The following is a 20,914-nucleotide window of genomic DNA, read 5'->3' on the forward strand; positions in this document are numbered from 1 at the left end:
CTTGGGGGAGGTGGTCAGTTTAAACAGCTCCTCCCCAGGGCTTCTCTGATTCGCTTGGGAGAAAAGTGGGAAGGAAGAATCGACAAATCTCCGCCCCAAAGACAGATAGAAATACTGATGATTTTGAGTGTAAAATGCTTCTGGTCTGTTGAAAGCTGGTGCTAGAAGACGGTAAACCGCATCACAAACCTGGAGTCCATACTTCTCGTTTTCTGAAAGCTGGTCTGTCTACCTGTAAAACCGCATCATCAGGCCTGAAGCCCGGAGTACTCGAGTACTCTGTATAACTTGTATATGTGTTTGGTTTCCTACTAGAAGTAAACTCAGATAATTTGTTATAACTTTGATTCCGGTGTTTTCAATTCCTTTCTTAATTTAATAGAGATCCAGCCTCATCCAACGAACGGCGCGTAGCAGAGGTATTCTACTCCAACAAGTGGTGACTCCCGACGTTTGTGAGCTGATCCCTAGAAAGGAACACCGATAGCCGGGGGACAGAATCCAGTCCAGGGGGAGGACACAGAGATACTGGTGACAACTAAGACCATGGCAATATACAAGAGGTGAGCAGACACCTGTTTTAACTATCAAATATCTGTGATTGATTATACCAAAAAAATTTAGAGTTGTCGGCAGCGTTCTCAGTGTTCTTAGTCACGGTGGGAAATACAATACATATTCTAGTTAAATTAGATTATTAGTGCTTAGAGTCGGGTAGTTCAGTCCTTACCTAAGGCACAAAAGTGCTCATAAGAGGCGGGTATTCAGTCCCGTCCTATGACCCACTAACAACGAACGCTGTAACGCTGTAAAAGATGTATGGGGTAAATTCCCCGCAAGTCAAAATAACATTGATTAATGCGGTTAGCTTGCAGTGCGTCAATTAAAGACTGCAAAAGGTGTAAAAAAGGGTTGCATTCCCCGCAGGTCATGATCAGATTGATTAATGCGGTTACCTTTCGTGGTGCTTTAAATGTATAAAATGTCTGTAATTGTTATATGGTGGGTGATAGAAGAGGAGAGAGACGCAACCTCCAACTAATTATTTGGAACGACCGTATCTCATCACAAAACTGTTGTGGGGATAATCAGGCTCATTAAACGTGACGATAAAGAGATTTTGTTGACTGAGTTTTTAACTCTTGACCTGAAGTCGCAATCACCGTGAGGAGATTGTAGAAGCCTACTTCTGGAAGTCACGCTATCTGTTGAAATAAACATCGCACAATAAAAATTTGCCTGAATGTGATATGATAAGGTATGAGAAGCTCTGTGTGATTTTTTAAAGTCAAATCTGTGTAATACTTGAGAGACAGAGAGCAACGAGAAGGTGGTATAATGTCTGAGACCCTACCTCCACCCTAAGGAGATAAGGGCTCACAAATGCCACTTATGAGTATCCCATCTAATACTCCTAAAGGAAAACACATTGTTAGACCTGTTGTTCAGGGATAAGGAATGTTGGAAATAGTAATGGAAGATATTGAAAATCTTAAACTGGATCAACCAACCATGTTAGTGAACCCTGCTAATATGGAGCTAATACATGTAGAAAGACTAGCAGCAGCTCTGGCAAAGACAATAGGTCCTAGCATGCAAGCACAGAGCGGTAATATGATAAGGGCTATTGAACTGACCCTTTTTGGAAATGGGATTTTCCGTTACATAACGGAAGACTCAATTCAGGCCTTAAAGAACGCTTTACAAACAAGTCAGGGAGTGTTAAATGTGGAGCTATGTTGCTCAAAAGGGAACTTACACTTTTGGGAAGAGATCTCCCTTTCTCTGTCCTGAGGTGCTGCTGACTCAAAGCAGCATACAGGGTCAAAGACAGGCGTGACCTCTGGAGAGGAAGAAAATCTAAATCTGAACAGACCACAGAGCCCATTAAAAGGTTTTATGGCCTCTACACTGAGAGGAAGATCTGGAGATTGTAAGGAACTCTCCCTAAATATCCACCCCCACACCATTGAGGGGAAGAGTGTTCCTTTCACCAATAAACAAATCATCTCTTAACCAAGTCAGATTTCAAAATAGCCATACCTCAAGTTGTTAAGAAAAAAGGGAGATTCAAAAGGTTATCAATAATTGCCCAGTATATTAAATAAATACAAACGGACACGTATCAATATAAGTCAGATAATATAGACGAGGTCAATCATGGAAGAAGGCTGACATTTAATGCCTGATATATAAGTAATAGTAATAATAAATAAATAGCTGATATTAAATAACTGATGTATAAGGCTCGATGTTTCTGAAAATAGGAACACCGTTAACGGCGTTCTATTTCAGTAAAAGGGGGAAAAGGATAGGATATACATCAGACAATATGTATGTGAGATTATTACGTTTTTAGGAGAAATTTATCAATTTAAAATACTAGTTATGGTATTTTTTGTTTTGTTTTATTTGTTGCTTTTAAGAGAAATTGATACAGTTAAAATAATCTAGCTTTGGTTATTTTTTGTTTTGTTAGTTTGTTCCTTTTTTGTTTTATTTTTATTTTTGTTCTATTTTTTATTTTTATTTGGATTTTTGATTTTGATTTTTTATTTTTATTTTTTGAGATGATTTCAAAACCATATACAAAAGCAACTTAAGGGCTTGGTATGAGACTTCTCCACACAGGCTGCTGACGTCAAAAGGGGGACCCGAGAAACACAAGGCCAACACAGCAGATTACGTCTGGTTGGAGGGGACCTCCCATGCCGTCCGCTCAGATGGAAAGGGAGACAACTGGTACCACTGGAGCCAGTGTGCGGTCGGGAAAAACACCTGCGAGGACCCTGGACGACATCAGGACAGAGTTGGCCCTCGTTGCGAGGACCCTGGACGACATCAGGACAGAGTTGGCCCTCGTCGCGAGGACCCTGGACGACATCAGAACAGATCTGGCTCTCGTCAAGGCAGTCGACCCAGGAGGCGCCATCAGCAGACCGGAGGAGGAGGATCAGGACATCTCTCCAACAGTCGACCCAGGAGGCGCCATCAGCGGGCCGGAGGAGGAGGATCAGGACATCTCTCCAACAGTCGACCCAGGAGGCGCCATCAGCGGGCCGGGGGAGGACAATCAGGCCACATCTCTCTAGCAGGCACCCCAGAAGCCGCCGTCAGCGGGCTGGGGGGACGAAGATATGGCAAACCAAGACGGCACAGGGAACTCCATTTCCCGCTGAAACAGGTTGATATAGCCGGTGTGGAACTTTGTCTGAACAATCCATTTTTTTTTTTTTTTGAGGAACTTTCAACTTTATTTTTATATCCCATAATGTAAGGGATTTGTATTTTTTATTCTACAGAACTATGTGTTACCAAAAGAGGGAAAAGTATGATAATGTCTTTTCTGATTTCTGTGGCTACTTTTATTGCCATTTTGGTGACATGTGGTTGTTGTTGTGTGCCTTGTATCTGCTCATTGTGTGTTAAGACTCATCAGTTCCACCATTGAGGGAAGAGTAAAGATGACTCAGCTGACAAGGACTTTGCTTTTTAGACATATTTTATTCTCCCTCCACTGTCATAATAAGTTGTTGTTGTGGACTGTTCCTAAAGGTTTAAAGTGCTCTATATCCCAACTTCTGATGGGTTTATATAAATGTTGGGACAGACACAGTAAGAAGAAAATTGACAGTGGTAATGTTTCAAATGCTATATGTTGATCTCGTGAGGTGAGATCAAAAGAGGGATTGAAGTAAGAAGATATGATTCTACACTGTATTGAAGTAAACATGTATTGTTTGAACGGGTTTTGATAATCACTTAGAAAAAGAATGTTATTCTCACTTTTAAACTCACTGATCCAGAGATTCTGTGTTTCACACACCAACATTGGCTGTTATCATCTCTAAGAGCCAGATGCTGTTTCTAAGTCGTTAAAGACATCGTAAAATAGGAAAAGATCCCCTGGAAAAGGTAGGGAGGGGAGATCGGGACGGAGATAAGAATTGACTTTTGACCTTAGGGGACTTTGGAATTTCAAGTCCTGGAGAGAACTATTGAACCCGGCCAGAAGCGAATCCAGCCAGTCAGGGCACTTGGGGGAGGTGGTCAGTTTAAACAGCTCCTCCCCAGGGCTTCTCTGATTCGCTTGGGAGAAAAGTGGGAAGGAAGAATCGACAAATCTCCGCCCCAAAGACAGATAGAAATACTGATGATTTTGAGTGTAAAATGCTTCTGGTCTGTTGAAAGCTGGTGCTAGAAGACGGTAAACCGCATCACAAACCTGGAGTCCATACTTCTCGTTTTCTGAAAGCTGGTCTGTCTACCTGTAAAACCGCATCATCAGGCCTGAAGCCCGGAGTACTCGAGTACTCTGTATAACTTGTATATGTGTTTGGTTTCCTACTAGAAGTAAACTCAGATAATTTGTTATAACTTTGATTCCGGTGTTTTCAATTCCTTTCTTAATTTAATAGAGATCCAGCCTCATCCAACGAACGGCGCGTAGCAGAGGTATTCTACTCCAACAAGTGGTGACTCCCGACGTTTGTGAGCTGATCCCTAGAAAGGAACACCGATAGCCGGGGGACAGAATCCAGTCCAGGGGGAGGACACAGAGATACTGGTGACAACTAAGACCATGGCAATATACAAGAGGTGAGCAGACACCTGTTTTAACTATCAAATATCTGTGATTGATTATACCAAAAAAATTTAGAGTTGTCGGCAGCGTTCTCAGTGTTCTTAGTCACGGTGGGAAATACAATACATATTCTAGTTAAATTAGATTATTAGTGCTTAGAGTCGGGTAGTTCAGTCCTTACCTAAGGCACAAAAGTGCTCATAAGAGGCGGGTATTCAGTCCCGTCCTATGACCCACTAACAACGAACGCTGTAACGCTGTAAAAGATGTATGGGGTAAATTCCCCGCAAGTCAAAATAACATTGATTAATGCGGTTAGCTTGCAGTGCGTCAATTAAAGACTGCAAAAGGTGTAAAAAAGGGTTGCATTCCCCGCAGGTCATGATCAGATTGATTAATGCGGTTACCTTTCGTGGTGCTTTAAATGTATAAAATGTCTGTAATTGTTATATGGTGGGTGATAGAGGAGGAGAGAGACGCGACCTCCAACTAATTATTTGGAACGACCGTATCTCATCACAAAACTGTTGTGGGGATAATCAGGCTCATTAAACGTGACGATAAAGAGATTTTGTTGACTGAGTTTTTAACTCTTGACCTGAAGTCGCAATCACCGTGAGGAGATTGTAGAAGCCTACTTCTGGAAGTCACGCTATCTGTTGAAATAAACATCGCACAATAAAAATTTGCCTGAATGTGATATGATAAGGTATGAGAAGCTCTGTGTGATTTTTTAAAGTCAAATCTGTGTAATACTTGAGAGACAGAGAGCAACGAGAAGGTGGTATAATGTCTGAGACCCTACCTCCACCCTAAGGAGATAAGGGCTCACAAATGCCACTTATGAGTATCCCATCTAATACTCCTAAAGGAAAACACATTGTTAGACCTGTTGTTCAGGGATAAGGAATGTTGGAAATAGTAATGGAAGATATTGAAAATCTTAAACTGGATCAACCAACCATGTTAGTGAACCCTGCTAATATGGAGCTAATACATGTAGAAAGACTAGCAGCAGCTCTGGCAAAGACAATAGGTCCTAGCATGCAAGCACAGAGCGGTAATATGATAAGGGCTATTGAACTGACCCTTTTTGGAAATGGGATTTTCCGTTACATAACGGAAGACTCAATTCAGGCCTTAAAGAACGCTTTACAAACAAGTCAGGGAGTGTTAAATGTGGAGCTATGTTGCTCAAAAGGGAACTTACACTTTTGGGAAGAGATCTCCCTTTCTCTGTCCTGAGGTGCTGCTGACTCAAAGCAGCATACAGGGTCAAAGACAGGCGTGACCTCTGGAGAGGAAGAAAATCTAAATCTGAACAGACCACAGAGCCCATTAAAAGGTTTTATGGCCTCTACACTGAGAGGAAGATCTGGAGATTGTAAGGAACTCTCCCTAAATATCCACCCCCACACCATTGAGGGGAAGAGTGTTCCTTTCACCAATAAACAAATCATCTCTTAACCAAGTCAGATTTCAAAATAGCCATACCTCAAGTTGTTAAGAAAAAAGGGAGATTCAAAAGGTTATCAATAATTGCCCAGTATATTAAATAAATACAAACGGACACGTATCAATATAAGTCAGATAATATAGACGAGGTCAATCATGGAAGAAGGCTGACATTTAATGCCTGATATATAAGTAATAGTAATAATAAATAAATAGCTGATATTAAATAACTGATGTATAAGGCTCGATGTTTCTGAAAATAGGAACACCGTTAACGGCGTTCTATTTCAGTAAAAGGGGGAAAAGGATAGGATATACATCAGACAATATGTATGTGAGATTATTACGTTTTTAGGAGAAATTTATCAATTTAAAATACTAGTTATGGTATTTTTTGTTTTGTTTTATTTGTTGCTTTTAAGAGAAATTGATACAGTTAAAATAATCTAGCTTTGGTTATTTTTTGTTTTGTTAGTTTGTTCCTTTTTTGTTTTATTTTTATTTTTGTTCTATTTTTTATTTTTATTTGGATTTTTGATTTTGATTTTTTATTTTTATTTTTTGAGATGATTTCAAAACCATATACAAAAGCAACTTAAGGGCTTGGTATGAGACTTCTCCACACAGGCTGCTGACGTCAAAAGGGGGACCCGAGAAACACAAGGCCAACACAGCAGATTACGTCTGGTTGGAGGGGACCTCCCATGCCGTCCGCTCAGATGGAAAGGGAGACAACTGGTACCACTGGAGCCAGTGTGCGGTCGGGAAAAACACCTGCGAGGACCCTGGACGACATCAGGACAGAGTTGGCCCTCGTTGCGAGGACCCTGGACGACATCAGGACAGAGTTGGCCCTCGTCGCGAGGACCCTGGACGACATCAGAACAGATCTGGCTCTCGTCAAGGCAGTCGACCCAGGAGGCGCCATCAGCAGACCGGAGGAGGAGGATCAGGACATCTCTCCAACAGTCGACCCAGGAGGCGCCATCAGCGGGCCGGAGGAGGAGGATCAGGACATCTCTCCAACAGTCGACCCAGGAGGCGCCATCAGCGGGCCGGGGGAGGACAATCAGGCCACATCTCTCTAGCAGGCACCCCAGAAGCCGCCGTCAGCGGGCTGGGGGGACGAAGATATGGCAAACCAAGACGGCACAGGGAACTCCATTTCCCGCTGAAACAGGTTGATATAGCCGGTGTGGAACTTTGTCTGAACAATCAATTTTTTTTTTTTTTGAGGAACTTTCAACTTTATTTTTATATCCCATAATGTAAGGGATTTGTATTTTTTATTCTACAGAACTATGTGTTACCAAAAGAGGGAAAAGTATGATAATGTCTTTTCTGATTTCTGTGGCTACTTTTATTGCCATTTTGGTGACATGTGGTTGTTGTTGTGTGCCTTGTATCTGCTCATTGTGTGTTAAGACTCATCAGTTCCACCATTGAGGGAAGAGTAAAGATGACTCAGCTGACAAGGACTTTGCTTTTTAGACATATTTTATTCTCCCTCCACTGTCATAATAAGTTGTTGTTGTGGACTGTTCCTAAAGGTTTAAAGTGCTCTATATCCCAACTTCTGATGGGTTTATATAAATGTTGGGACAGACACAGTAAGAAGAAAATTGACAGTGGTAATGTTTCAAATGCTATATGTTGATCTCGTGAGGTGAGATCAAAAGAGGGATTGAAGTAAGAAGATATGATTCTACACTGTATTGAAGTAAACATGTATTGTTTGAACGGGTTTTGATAATCACTTAGAAAAAGAATGTTATTCTCACTTTTAAACTCACTGATCCAGAGATTCTGTGTTTCACACACCAACATTGGCTGTTATCATCTCTAAGAGCCAGATGCTGTTTCTAAGTCGTTAAAGACATCGTAAAATAGGAAAAGATCCCCTGGAAAAGGTAGGGAGGGGAGATCGGGACGGAGATAAGAATTGACTTTTGACCTTAGGGGACTTTGGAATTTCAAGTCCTGGAGAGAACTATTGAACCCGGCCAGAAGCGAATCCAGCCAGTCAGGGCACTTGGGGGAGGTGGTCAGTTTAAACAGCTCCTCCCCAGGGCTTCTCTGATTCGCTTGGGAGAAAAGTGGGAAGGAAGAATCGACAAATCTCCGCCCCAAAGACAGATAGAAATACTGATGATTTTGAGTGTAAAATGCTTCTGGTCTGTTGAAAGCTGGTGCTAGAAGACGGTAAACCGCATCACAAACCTGGAGTCCATACTTCTCGTTTTCTGAAAGCTGGTCTGTCTACCTGTAAAACCGCATCATCAGGCCTGAAGCCCGGAGTACTCGAGTACTCTGTATAACTTGTATATGTGTTTGGTTTCCTACTAGAAGTAAACTCAGATAATTTGTTATAACTTTGATTCCGGTGTTTTCAATTCCTTTCTTAATTTAATAGAGATCCAGCCTCATCCAACGAACGGCGCGTAGCAGAGGTATTCTACTCCAACACTAGTGAGGAGAATTAAAAGGAAATCAAGAAACATGGCATGTTGCAGGCTCTCCTCCAATTTATTTTGCAAACTATTCAGTCTAGTTGGACCACAATAATGACGTTTTTAAGTATTCTGCATGGCATGAGAATTCATTTACATTACATGTCATTTTACTTACCATAAATGTGCTGCATAGTATTTGTATCTAAATCAAAACTCCAAACTTCCACACTGCTTATGGAACATATTATGGAAAGGAGGAAGCAACCTGTGAAGGACAGAGTAATGATTCAGGACTTTTTAAAGGATCAGCCCCTTAAGGCCTGGAGAAAAGCAATGTAGTCCTAACACTTTTCCTCTGGGCATGATGGGCTATTTTTTGCGGGGTTCATGTGTGTCCAGCAGATATTCGAGTCAAGACTTATCTCTTTTGGTTACAGCTTGTTGAACAACGTGAAAAGCGTGAAAGTTGTTAGAGTCGGGAGACGATGGATCAACTGCATTGTTTTAAAAGTAGCCACTCTACAAGGTCATTATAATACTATATAAGGTAGGATTCTGAGAACCATATTAAGACCTTTGTGTTTGTGCAAACCTTTCAGTTTTTTTTTGCAGAATTATCAAGTTCTTTACAGTCCTAGAATCATTGCAATCTCTAAAAAGTGTTTCTGCGACTCAATAAAGACTTCTCATCACTGTTGAAGGAGATATAAGGCCTTAAAATAATAGCAACATGCACTCGCACTTGTTGAATTTGCCAAGAAAGAGGCAATTCACTCCAACTGTTGACTACGGAAGCTCTGTCTGATTCTGCCTCACAATCTATAACTGGAAACCGGCAGAGATAGAGATTGTAAGCATGAGTGATGCGGCTTTCACACCGGCGCTTTTCACTTTCTAGCTCCTCGCGAGAGCTTTTCTGGTTCAGCTCCCGTTTCCCTTTTCAGCTCCCGCTCTGTTCACACTGCCCAGAGCTGCCGCTGCTGCGTCATGACGTCACAGTTTACGTCGCTGATTTTCTCCCACAACAACAACGGGCCGGGGACTGCATCGGGTCGATGATCGTGTTGCTTTTAATCATACGAAGCCAGATTAAATTAAATAACGACTTCTCCAACCTTATACTTTTCTCCAGAGTGCCGTGGTTCATTGTTTATTAATGTGTTTCAGCGGCATTTACCGACCGCTGCAGTGCTGGCTGCTCTTCCACGGGAGTTTATTCTCCCGTTAGCTCCGGGTTAGCTCACACGGCTCTAAAGTATTCACTGTCTGACTGTCACACAAGCAGCTGATACATATCCCCAGTTCCCCTTAAGTGAATGTGTGTCAGTCTGAATTGACGCTGTTTGGCATCACAACGCTGTTATGAAAGTTTCTCTGGTATAACATGGGTGATGTTAGCATAGCAACCGAAGCTAAACTGACTACTTGCTAAGCCGTTTTCTATAGGCACATTTTACCTGCGTATTTTTCATTATGATTCTACTTCTGATAGTCGGACATGACAACCTGTACAGCCCATGTATCTCCACAATGATCAATAACAGCGAACGGATGGTCAAAGTAAGGTTTCCTCGACGTAAGAGACGTAAGCGACGCCGCGTCATAGCTCCGAAGCTCTTGCCTCTGGACCGACAATTTTTTGGAGCTGGAAGTGAACCGCATTCCGGAGCTATGACGCGCCGTCGCTGCGGTGTGAACAGGAAAAAACGGCGCTTTTCAGGCTCTAGCTCCCAGCAGGAGCTGGAAAAGCGCCGGTGTGAAAGGGGTATAAGTCATTGTTTGTTTATGACACTTGGAATTTAACCCAATAAGCCAAATATTAATCAGAATCAGAATCAAGTTTATTGACAGGTACGTTTACACATACAAGGAATTTGCTTTGGTGTCTGGTTGTGTGACCATAAACAATCTTAGAAACTATTTATCATTAAAAAATAACAATATAGAAAAGTATTTACACCAAATTTAAATGTACAAAGAACCTTAAAAGATACAAAACTAAAACACTAAGGACACTGACTATATGGCAATATGTGGCAAACTACAGTTAATTATAATTTAAAGTGGAGGGATGTGCAGACATGTGTACAAAATGTGCAAAATGTAGTCAGAGAGTTGAGCATGAACATGGCTCACAGTATTAAGAAAAATAAAAAAAGAACAACATGTTCTTCATATGATGTGCATTAATGTGCATTAAAGAAGACATATTATACTTTTGGGGTTTCCCTTCCCTGTAGTGTGTTCTAAAGGTTTTTGTGCATGTAAATTGTCTCCAAAGTCCAAAATCCCTTTGTTCCCTCCAGAGGGAGTTTCTCTCACACACTACTCCCCTGCCTGAAAGGCCTCAATCACTATGTAATACTTGTGCTTCAACACATTGTGCTAAGGGGTGGGACCTCTCTAGGCGGTTGACCAATCACAACAGAGCAGCGGACAGCGTCGGCAAGCATCTTTATAAACTGTCATGCCATTAATTCTGACCAGCAGGCCTGACATTGGTCTCAACTGAACAGCAGCTTACCCGTGTTGGAATGTGTTTAGGTGACATTAGTGTTTTTACAAATAAGTAGTTCCTTTTTTTCACAATGTTAACGTGAAGTTTACTTTTTTAGTGCAAGCTCACAGCGCCAGGACAGAGGGTTTTCTAAACCGACCTCTAATGTGAGAGTTGAGACCCAGTTGTGCTTTTGTAGAGGAAAAATGCGTATTCACAATTAAATTCAGTATGTACACAAAATAGGCCTTTCACTGAACGCTTAGATTTAGTTGCTATACAGTATGTGCAAAACAATTGTTCTTTGTTAATTACTGTGTCTCAAAGTCACAGTAAAAAACAATCAACACTTCTCCAAATGATTTAAAATGCTCACTAATGGTTACAGTCAGCCAAGCTAGAGGAAAGAGCACTAACACACAATCCATGCAAGGCCCAGATAGACGAATCACACTGTTTTGTTTGTAATAATTTCAGGGTAGAAAATCCCTGCCTCACAATTTAATAATGCATTTGTGATCCTTTCATGTCACATTTATAAAAACATATTCATTAACTGTATGCTGTGTTATGGGTTTGATTCCTTGTAGTACATGTTCCATCATATTAATTAACATCTTATATATAACATATGGCTTGTTCGGTAAGGGACCTTTGTGCATGTGCCATGTGAGTGACTTTCCTTTTCAAAGGCTGAAGCTGTACAATTTTAAACGTGTGCTTTGGAAAAGGTCAAACACTGCAGTGTGATGTGTGTGTGAACTCTCATTGTTTGCTTATCCTTGTATACTCGTAAGAGCCTGCGTAGCACAAATAATAAAAAGGAAAGACATAATGTTCACAGCAAGGACAGTACATTGGGATATTATATATCTTAATACATTGAGGTTATAATATCCATTTACAGATCTGTGCAAAGGATAACAGAAACAATTATTTCAACTGCATGCGCAGTTCTAACGGTTAGCAAAATTGAAGGGATTAATTATTTTTTATTTTCTTTCATTCAATATGTCTCGTGGATCTTTGGCTGAATGAAGTTTGAGTACAGTATACATAAAGTGCCTAATGCCTTCACAGATTCAACAAGAACACAAATACTGTAAAGGAACACAGAGTCATAGCTAAAAATACAAAGCACTGAATTACTGTCACTTGTAATAACAAAGAACATTATAATAACATCCAGCCATGGTATGTTAAAAATACAGAGATTGAGCATTTTTTTTCTTTGTTAAAATGTTGCTGCTTTGAAAGCAACGTAGCAGTGTCAAGAACTGTATCAGTACAGCTAAAGTGTTGGGGCACATGGTCGGTTGAGTGGGCAAAAGGAGATGTACAGTACATGACAGTGATAAATACTGAATACACATAAGTAAAATTGCTGTTGTGTTCTAGTTTTTATTATTCATTGCATTTTCAGATGGAATGCCATGAACATTTGTACAAATTCTGTAGGTTTTGCTGAGGGTGTGTGATGATGCCTGTGGTGACCCCCTCACTTTACATCCGATGGCACAATAGTATGGTGCAAATGTGCAAGTGGCCCAAAGTAAGGCGCTGCAGTTTCAAAAAAGCGATGCAAATATAAAAACACAAAAGAGAAGAAACATCTTCACCAACTTGACAGCACATGCGCAACATTAAGAAAATATTCACCAAACTAACAGAACATGCGCAGTGTTAACTAAAAGCGCTTCATAAATGAAATGCTGCAAATAAAAATGTCTGCAAGAAGCTCAAAACACATCAGAAACAGGGACACTTAAAGTGACGCACACAGCTGGGATCGGAGCACTTGGTTACATTTCAGGGATTATAAAGTTGGCAGAGTTAGTCTGTTTCATCATTGTAAGTGGCTCGTATGTATATGTGACCCGCTCTATCGAAATCAGTCGGAAGTCGCAACGGCTCATTTCAAAATAAACGTGTCAAGAAGTGGTTGACATTTTTTCTGAATGGTTGCCAATGGCAACCTGGCAACAGTTACTGTCGAGCCCTGAGATAGTTAAGTTATCTCAGTGGGTCTCAAACGTTTTGATCACAATTTATGTAAACACATATTTCCAAGGCACTCCTTTATAATTATTGGGATAAACAGGTTTGAAATCATTTCAATGTATACTATAGGACAGTAAACCAAAAATATCGTTTAAAACTGGAGAAATAAAAATTTGCATTACTAAATAAATGTTAACTAGGTAAAATAAGATATGAATGAACAAAAATCAAATAAGTTACATTTATTTGTTATTGGCTCTGGTAGGTTATTGGTTATGTTCACACTGCTCCTAGTACTAGACTCCTGGTACTAGGATGGGTTTCATCCCTCCCAATTCTATTCTATACTTTTTGATTATTAAAATGTAAACCAATATTTTTCATATGGGTGTTTAGAGTTGTAGTCCCCTAGATCAGGTCTCTAGTAATTGTGTGCTCAAAGTGCACCAGATTGAAGCATTTTACTTTGAAATGTTCAAACATTTCTTCCCAGGGGGGCATACCCCTGGACCCCCCTAGAGGATGTGATGTCCACCCCCCAATTCAAACATGTTCATACAATACTGAATACATTTGAAGCCTTTTTGACGTATATTACCTATGTCAATACGTTTCTGTTTTTGTAGTGTATTTGCCTTTTGTAGAGATTTTTCATTTATTCTTTATATATTCTATAGGGGGGGTGGGCGCTAGCTAAAATCTCACCTAGGGCATCAAATTGGCTAGGCACCTCTCAACTCGCACTCGGCTCTTCCGCAGCGCCGCTCCCCCTCCCTCCGGCTGAAATTATGAATGTAAGGCGTATAGTAATCATAGATAACACGACAGGGTCCGTAAAAGTTTGTTTTCATCTGATTTCAAATAAACAAAGTCTTGACTTTCAGAATATTAAACTTGTTTCGGCAAATTCAGATGATAAATACAACTTTGAAGCTTGTAACGGCATAATTACAAGCGGAGAACGGAGTAACTTAATGTTACAGCACGCATAACAACAGCCGGTGTTTCTTGTGAGTGTTTTCCCTGGGAAACAAACACACACACACACACACACACACACACACACACACACACACACACGCACACACACGCACACACACACACACACACACACACACACACACACACACACACACACACACACACACACACACACACACACCACACCACACCACACCACACCACACCACACCACACCACACCCACACCACACCACACCACACCACACCACACCACCACCACACCACACCACACCACACACACACTCGCGAGCTTCCCCCAGACCAGTAATCCAAAAACGAAAATATTTTCCCTCCGTACTACTTTGATCATTTATTAGCCGCTAATAATCAATCAGATCGATGGATTCCAGAGAAGAGGAAACTTTGAAGGCCTTTTTCTCAAAATGATGACTCGTGACAGTCATTATATAATGTGACATATTTTGCTTAATATTTGGAGTACAAAAACAATCCTGATATCATTAGAAAGCTAGGAATCTCCTCTTTCCACCAGTGTATACAACTCAAAATGTGTCTTCGGGTCAATGCGACTGATTTCGATAGAGCAAGTCACATATTTCAAATAACTAAGTTAGCTACGCTAGCTAGCCTACTTACAGCAGATTTAAATAAGCCAATCGAATTTACTGGATATTTTAGGAAACGTTCCAACATTAGTGACAGCAAAAGGGTTTAGATTTGTTCTTTTGGTGAAATTGTAACCAAACTCAGAGTCATTTACCCATAGGTCTGACGACTTAGCTTCCGGGGGCAAAGATCAATATTTTTGGGGTTCTGGTTTAGCTGGGCCACGATCTCCTCTTCAACTTCTGACTTTAGTATAGCACCATCATCAGGTAAAAATGTAGTTGGTCCAAGAGAGTGGCGCAGGAATGAGTCCTTAAACATGGAGAAAACTGAGCATTTTACAACTTCCAGTTCCGTCGTCTTAAAGTCAATGTTTTTTTTTAACGTGTTTATGGTTAGACGCCTGGAATAAGATCTGTGCTTAACGCTAGCTTATGACATTTTCATATTTTGTTCTAAGACATAAAATACATCAGTAAATACCCCACTCGTGAATGTCTGAAGCTTTCATGAGTCATACAAAATTGGCGGTTGCTAACAAGTGACTAAATAAGACTCAAACGTCATTACACCGACACAAGTCCGCCTTTAGCCTAGCAGCAGTGTTGCCAGCCATGCGACCACAATGTAGTTTGTTTAGGGCGTTAAGCTAGCTTATATTTTCTGCCGATTTGCATTTACGGCTCAAAAATCACTAAATCTTGTTAATATGTGGAGATTGTCCTTCAGAACAAAACGTGTACCGAAATCCAATGTGGAAATCCCTTTTCTCTTTGTCGAGGGAGCCCTTGCGATCCTAACTTCCCAAAAATAAGTCATCACTGCACCACTCTATACTTTGTTCTATAACTCAATACCAGCAGATCAAATGACATTTTAGCAACTTATGAGCACTGTGGGCATATTAGCAATACAATGTTTGTGAGCATTGAGCTCAAGCATCTCTGAAGCAATGTTGGTAGAGTCTGTTATAATGACAAAGCTGCTAAATTGACCACCCTCCTTTTCATGCTAAACCATCTCAACCTTTGGCACTAAACCTGGCAAACATAAAATTGTCTTGAAAAATAAATTGAAAGTAGGAGGTCACATTTTTAAGCAGTGCAAAAATGCAATGATTCAGCTGCTGTGACCCTGGTACTGTATAATTACTGCATTACTTCATTTTTATAATGAAGTCCATTGATTTCCATTTGGATTAAACTAGAACCTTCTTTTATACAATAAGTACCATTCAGGGTTCTCTCGCCACCAGCTGAAAATAACATAAAATGGGCAATTACTGTTGATCAATGGTCTCATTATATAAAAACAAAGGGGGGAGGGATTTTTTTTTTCTGAAGCCCATTCACAGGTACAATTCAGTTATTTATAGTACTTTATAAGGAACATGTAGTTTAAGTGCAAGCATGGAGAAAGCTTTACCGTCACTTTCTTATTACTGTACACTATTATTCCTTTTAATACTGACAGCAACAGCAAAAAGCCAATGGTAGTCCAGTCAATGTTCTTCAGAGAAGAACTTAGTTAGTTTCAACTAATATATTTATGTTGACCCATTAAAAACAGACATTGATCATGGTTCTGAAATGTTTTGGGATTTACAAGTTTAGGTAATAACTTGATAAGTATTATGGTACCTCTTCTTTGTGCCATTTTGTCATTATAATCAAACAATCGTGAGAGAAGAATGTTGATTACATTCATGTATGGTTAATGTTAAGGCGACAGTATGCTTCTGAATTTAGGTGCTTGTCAGATTGTTTGAAAATCTTATAAGCCCCACCCGCTACAGCAGGGGTATTCAACTAAAATTCAACGAGGTCCAGTTAGAGAAAATCTCCCCATGCAAAGGTCCGGAACTTCAAAATGTCTAACTTGCTTTATGAATTAGTGTGATATATATTGAAGTAGCCTGCAGCTTTATCAACGTCTGCATGTAATCAACAACTGACTGTCAATCAAATAAAAAAAGTACAATTCATAAACAACAATATTTATTGTCAATTAACATTGAACTATACAGATATACAGTAAAATACTGTGGATGTGTGTAATGTTCCTCTCTGGCTGCATTTAAAAATGAAATAGAGAAAATAAATAAAATAGCTTTTGAAAATATGTGCATCTTAAAAGTGCTTAATTTTAGATAAATAAAAGTGTAGCAGCAGCTTGAGTTTCCCTTTTTCTTTGTTAACCGTTTCACATCATGACCTAACAGTTTCAGGCGATTATAGAACAATATCAGTCTTTACACATCATAACAATTGAACAGTTTTAAAGTTTCTCTTTCTTTCCCTCTTATATTGCAGTCCCTCACTCGCTTTTTTTTATTCAGTGCGAGAATTGAGCTCGAGCTTGTCCTGCCAGGAGTTTAGATCTGGGCTGAAATTGTGTCAGGGCCATTCTCATACACACATGCAGGTGCTCATTGGTTAGCCTCGGTTAGCCTGCCCTGGAACCATATTTAGTTTTCATTTTGATCCTGGTGGACTGATCATATCGGGCTCTGAGACTGCTTATTTTTTGTGACCTCAGTTCTGACTTGAGAGGGAATGTTTGGTCAAACACTTTGTGTTTTGTCTCATAGTGGCGTTTTGGCACTTTTAATGAGCGCCACGGTCTCTGAACAAATGAGACACACTGGTTCTGTGCTCCCAGTGGGCCAGGATTGAACATGAATGAGTCCACTCAGGGTTAAAAGCTCTGTTCTCACTCTCAGCCGCTAACACGCCTGTTCACTCTCCCCTCCGCTTCTCTCCCTCCCTGTATCGCTAACTCTTCTCTTCACTCACTTTCCTCTCCGCTTCTCTCTGCCGCTCTCTCATCTCTTCTTCTGTGTTTCTCTCCCTGTATCGCTCACTCGTCTCTTTCGCCCCCTGTCGGCAGCGGTTAAAATAGAATCGCCCCGTCAAAATTGAAATCCCCTATTAATGTATTGATTATAGGTCCGGGCCCGGGTCCGGATCCGGACCGCGGTCCGCCTGTTGCCGACCCCTGCGCTACAGCTTTCTGAAACTTAAGGGATGGAAAGTGAGTGGTGCACGACACCGAGCGTAGCGCTTCCTCCTAGTCGGGCGACACCGCTCTTTCCATTAAACACAACGGTAACGTCAGCGCAAAGCCGATTTACCGCATTTCATGTGAATGCAACTTTAACACCCTACATTTCTGCAATTCTAAATAACATTCTTGCAGTGGCACCAAACGCTCATGAGGTGTAGAATCGCCCAATGACTACTTAATGGGTTGGTACTCTGGGCCAATAATAATCCTTCTGGTTAAAATATTATTCCGGAGTGGGACTACTGTCTAAATGCAATCAAAGCATCTTATGCTACCCAACATTATTCAAAGCCCATTGCACAAACTCCATTAGCTTGGCCTTTACAAATGAAGTTGTTGAATTAGGGTTAAATGATGCCAATGAAATGTCTTTGATATTCTGAAGCAATTCTTGGGTTCCAGAAGGTTCCAGATTGTTAAACATCTTGATATGGCCCCTAAAGGAAACTTTGTATTTCCCAGATCTCTCATGGCCCCTAATTGCTCAAGCAGCAGCTGGTGGGGGGGTATGAGAGTGACGCTCAGAGTCTGTTCAAGTGCTCCTTTCTCTGCCCCTGCAGACTCAACTGTTTGTTTCAAGTGACCATGCTTTTGTTATGCATTGCATCAATAATCCACAACATGTGTTCAAAATGGTCAAAAATAATGAATTACAGCAACATCTGCTCTCTCTGCGCACTTGCTTCCCATTTTTAGATGAATACAGAAAACCATAATCAGAAATAATCGTAATATTTGCATGATTTACAAAGTCCGTGGACATCCATATTTCAGAGTCTGATCTGAGCTACAGAGTTTATCTACAGATGCTCACCAAAAGTACCACAAATGATGTTAAAATCAGAACTTTGTTACGGGTGTACAAGGAGTGGACCCAAAAGCACGAAGGCAGACACAGGATTCAAGTACAATAAAAAGTCTTTACTTGAAAAAGCAGAAACAGTACAAAAATATATACAATAAACAATCTACACTCATTTTTACCCAACTAATAACTAGAACAATACTTAGAGAGAAGTGGGCACAGGTGGAAACAATCCGGGGCAGACACTGATGATGGCGGGAAAACAACCAAGGCAGGAAGAAAAGGAACCAGGAACGAGACAAGGTGAATACAAAATAAAACAGGAAGTGGAACATAAATAACTAAACTAACAAAAAACATTTAACACAGTTGCCGACGCACAACAAACTTTTGTAATAGTGAAAGTATTGGAACATGCCATTTTTTTGTGAAAAATACTAAATTGAAACAACAACACAGAGTACACTGCAAACTGTACAACACCAAACAAATGTAAAGGATGATCCAGTAAAAACATGTACTGTAAAAAACATTTAAAATATAGATTCCACATTAAAAGATGCTCTTTATCTTTATGTCTACCGGTCCTTCCTTTTTTCAGTCTTCCATTGTCTATATTAGTTTTTTCTCTTTGCCCAATATCATGTTAAACAAATATACACACAACAACAGTAACACACAATCTGTAATAAAATCACAGCGGTCTCAGAGTGGGCACATGACAATAATGATCATTCTAGTTCCGGATCAGCCTGTGCCAATCGTTTCCAAACCAGTTTCAGAACTCATTTAATTCAGTTGAACGTATATTCACAAAGGACCAGTGGATGGGTTTATAGAAGTGTATTCCTTTTCAGCCCAATCAGTACGACGTCTCTCTGATGATGTTGGTGGAGAGGGTGTGGTTGCTGGAGATACTGATGGAGTGGCGGGGTTAAGGGATGAGGGTGCATCCTGGGAGTTTGGCGGCAGGGCATGCAGAAGTAGCGCAGCGTGGAGAAGAAGATCTGCCGGTAGGTGGCCGACACCAGGTTGTAGAGGATCGGATTGATGGCCGAGCTGACGTAGAACAGGATGTTGGTCAGCATGTAGAAATAGTGGTAGAAGTCATACAAGTCACTGAGAGGAAAGAGAAGACAGAAAGCCATTGGTATATGTAAATATGTGGCACGTTGAACCCCAATGCTTTCTTATATGATTTTTTATGTGCACTTGTTTGAAGACTTTTGAAATGAACTTGAATTCAAAATTGAGTACTATAAACGTTAACTAGTTCCTTTTAATCTGTATCAACTGAATTTTGAGCTAACTCTTATTAAAGGGGCCCTATTATGCAAATGTTCAGGTTGATATTAGTATTGTTTGCCTCTACTGTGACATGTCTCCATGCTTTAAGGTTCAAAAAGCTCTTTATTTTTCTCATACTGCCTGTGCTGCAGCACCTCTTTTCACCCTCTGTCTGAAACCAGAGCCCAGTCTGCTCTGATTGGGTAGCTGGCCGGCTCTGTCGTGTTGGAAAAAAGTACATAGGGTAAGGGCAGTACATCTCTATCACGTGCAATGTGTTGGAGCGTTAGCCAACAGAAGCACGTATGTTACATAGTGATGTCACTACGTTTTAGGCGTAACAAAGGAGTCCAATGGAGGTTGGGGGGGGGGAGTGTTTGGAAGAGAAACTCTGGAACACAGGGATGTAAGCCTTTGCAGACCATTCCCATGCATAATAACTAACATAACACACTACAGGAAAGGGAACACCCCCAAAAAGCATAAAAGGGCCTCTGTCAGTGTTAACTTTCACACTGTGTATAAACACATATGAGCTGCTGTAATCCGGGCCACCATTTAAAGTTGGTCATATGTAAATGCATGCCCTGAAGCAGAATCAACACATAGGGTGACTGTAAAAAATGTTCTGTGTAATGAGATTAGAGAATAACCGCTTTATTCTCCTGGGAAATTAATTTAAAAAAAACATTTGGTGGAGAATCAACTGTCGTAGAAGATTTGTTCAGCCAACCAGAGAGAGTGTTGACTGCTGAGAATGTATTCATCTAACCCAATAATCTTTTCTTTGGATGTCACTGCTCATTTCAGGCTCTGCTGGTCCACTACTAGACATACTTTCAAAGTCATTAAGAGTAAAACGTCTCCAGGTTTGCAGTGCAAGCTTCCCACTATTTTCTGGTGTATTCATGGTGTAAAAAATACAGGGAAATGATGGGAAGAAGAAATATTTTCTCCGCTGGAAGTGCATTTGGCAGGCATTCTACTGTTTCCAATGCATAATATATTTAATGGTATGCAATTTTATGTATTTGCTCTGCCATACACAAGTGCGGTTTTTAACTGAGTGTTCTGACTGTCCCTGTAACTGCAGTCAGAGAGGAGAAGGGAGAGGAAGCTACACAGCAGGAGAGGAGCATTATGGATATGAAGACAGGATGACAAATGGGAAAACAA

The 20,914-nt window shown here is 40.6% G+C and overlaps 1 protein-coding gene across 1 annotated transcript in view; it reads right to left on the minus strand.

The window, feature by feature from the left end:
• Positions 1 to 19,224: 19,224 nt before the first annotated feature.
• LOC117483691 (neurotensin receptor type 1-like) overlaps positions 19,225 to 20,914 on the minus strand; it is a 62,072-nt gene continuing 60,382 nt past the window's right edge. Inside the window, 2 exon segments of the mRNA XM_034132049.1 lie at positions 19,225 to 19,382; positions 19,384 to 19,570. Of these exon segments, the coding sequence (XP_033987940.1) occupies positions 19,314 to 19,382; positions 19,384 to 19,570 (256 nt within the window). The 3' untranslated portion in view covers positions 19,225 to 19,313.

The sequence above is a fragment of the Trematomus bernacchii genome, unplaced genomic scaffold (genome assembly GCF_902827165.1).
Source record: "Trematomus bernacchii unplaced genomic scaffold, fTreBer1.1, whole genome shotgun sequence".
Classification (NCBI taxonomy): Eukaryota; Metazoa; Chordata; class Actinopteri; order Perciformes; family Nototheniidae; genus Trematomus; species Trematomus bernacchii.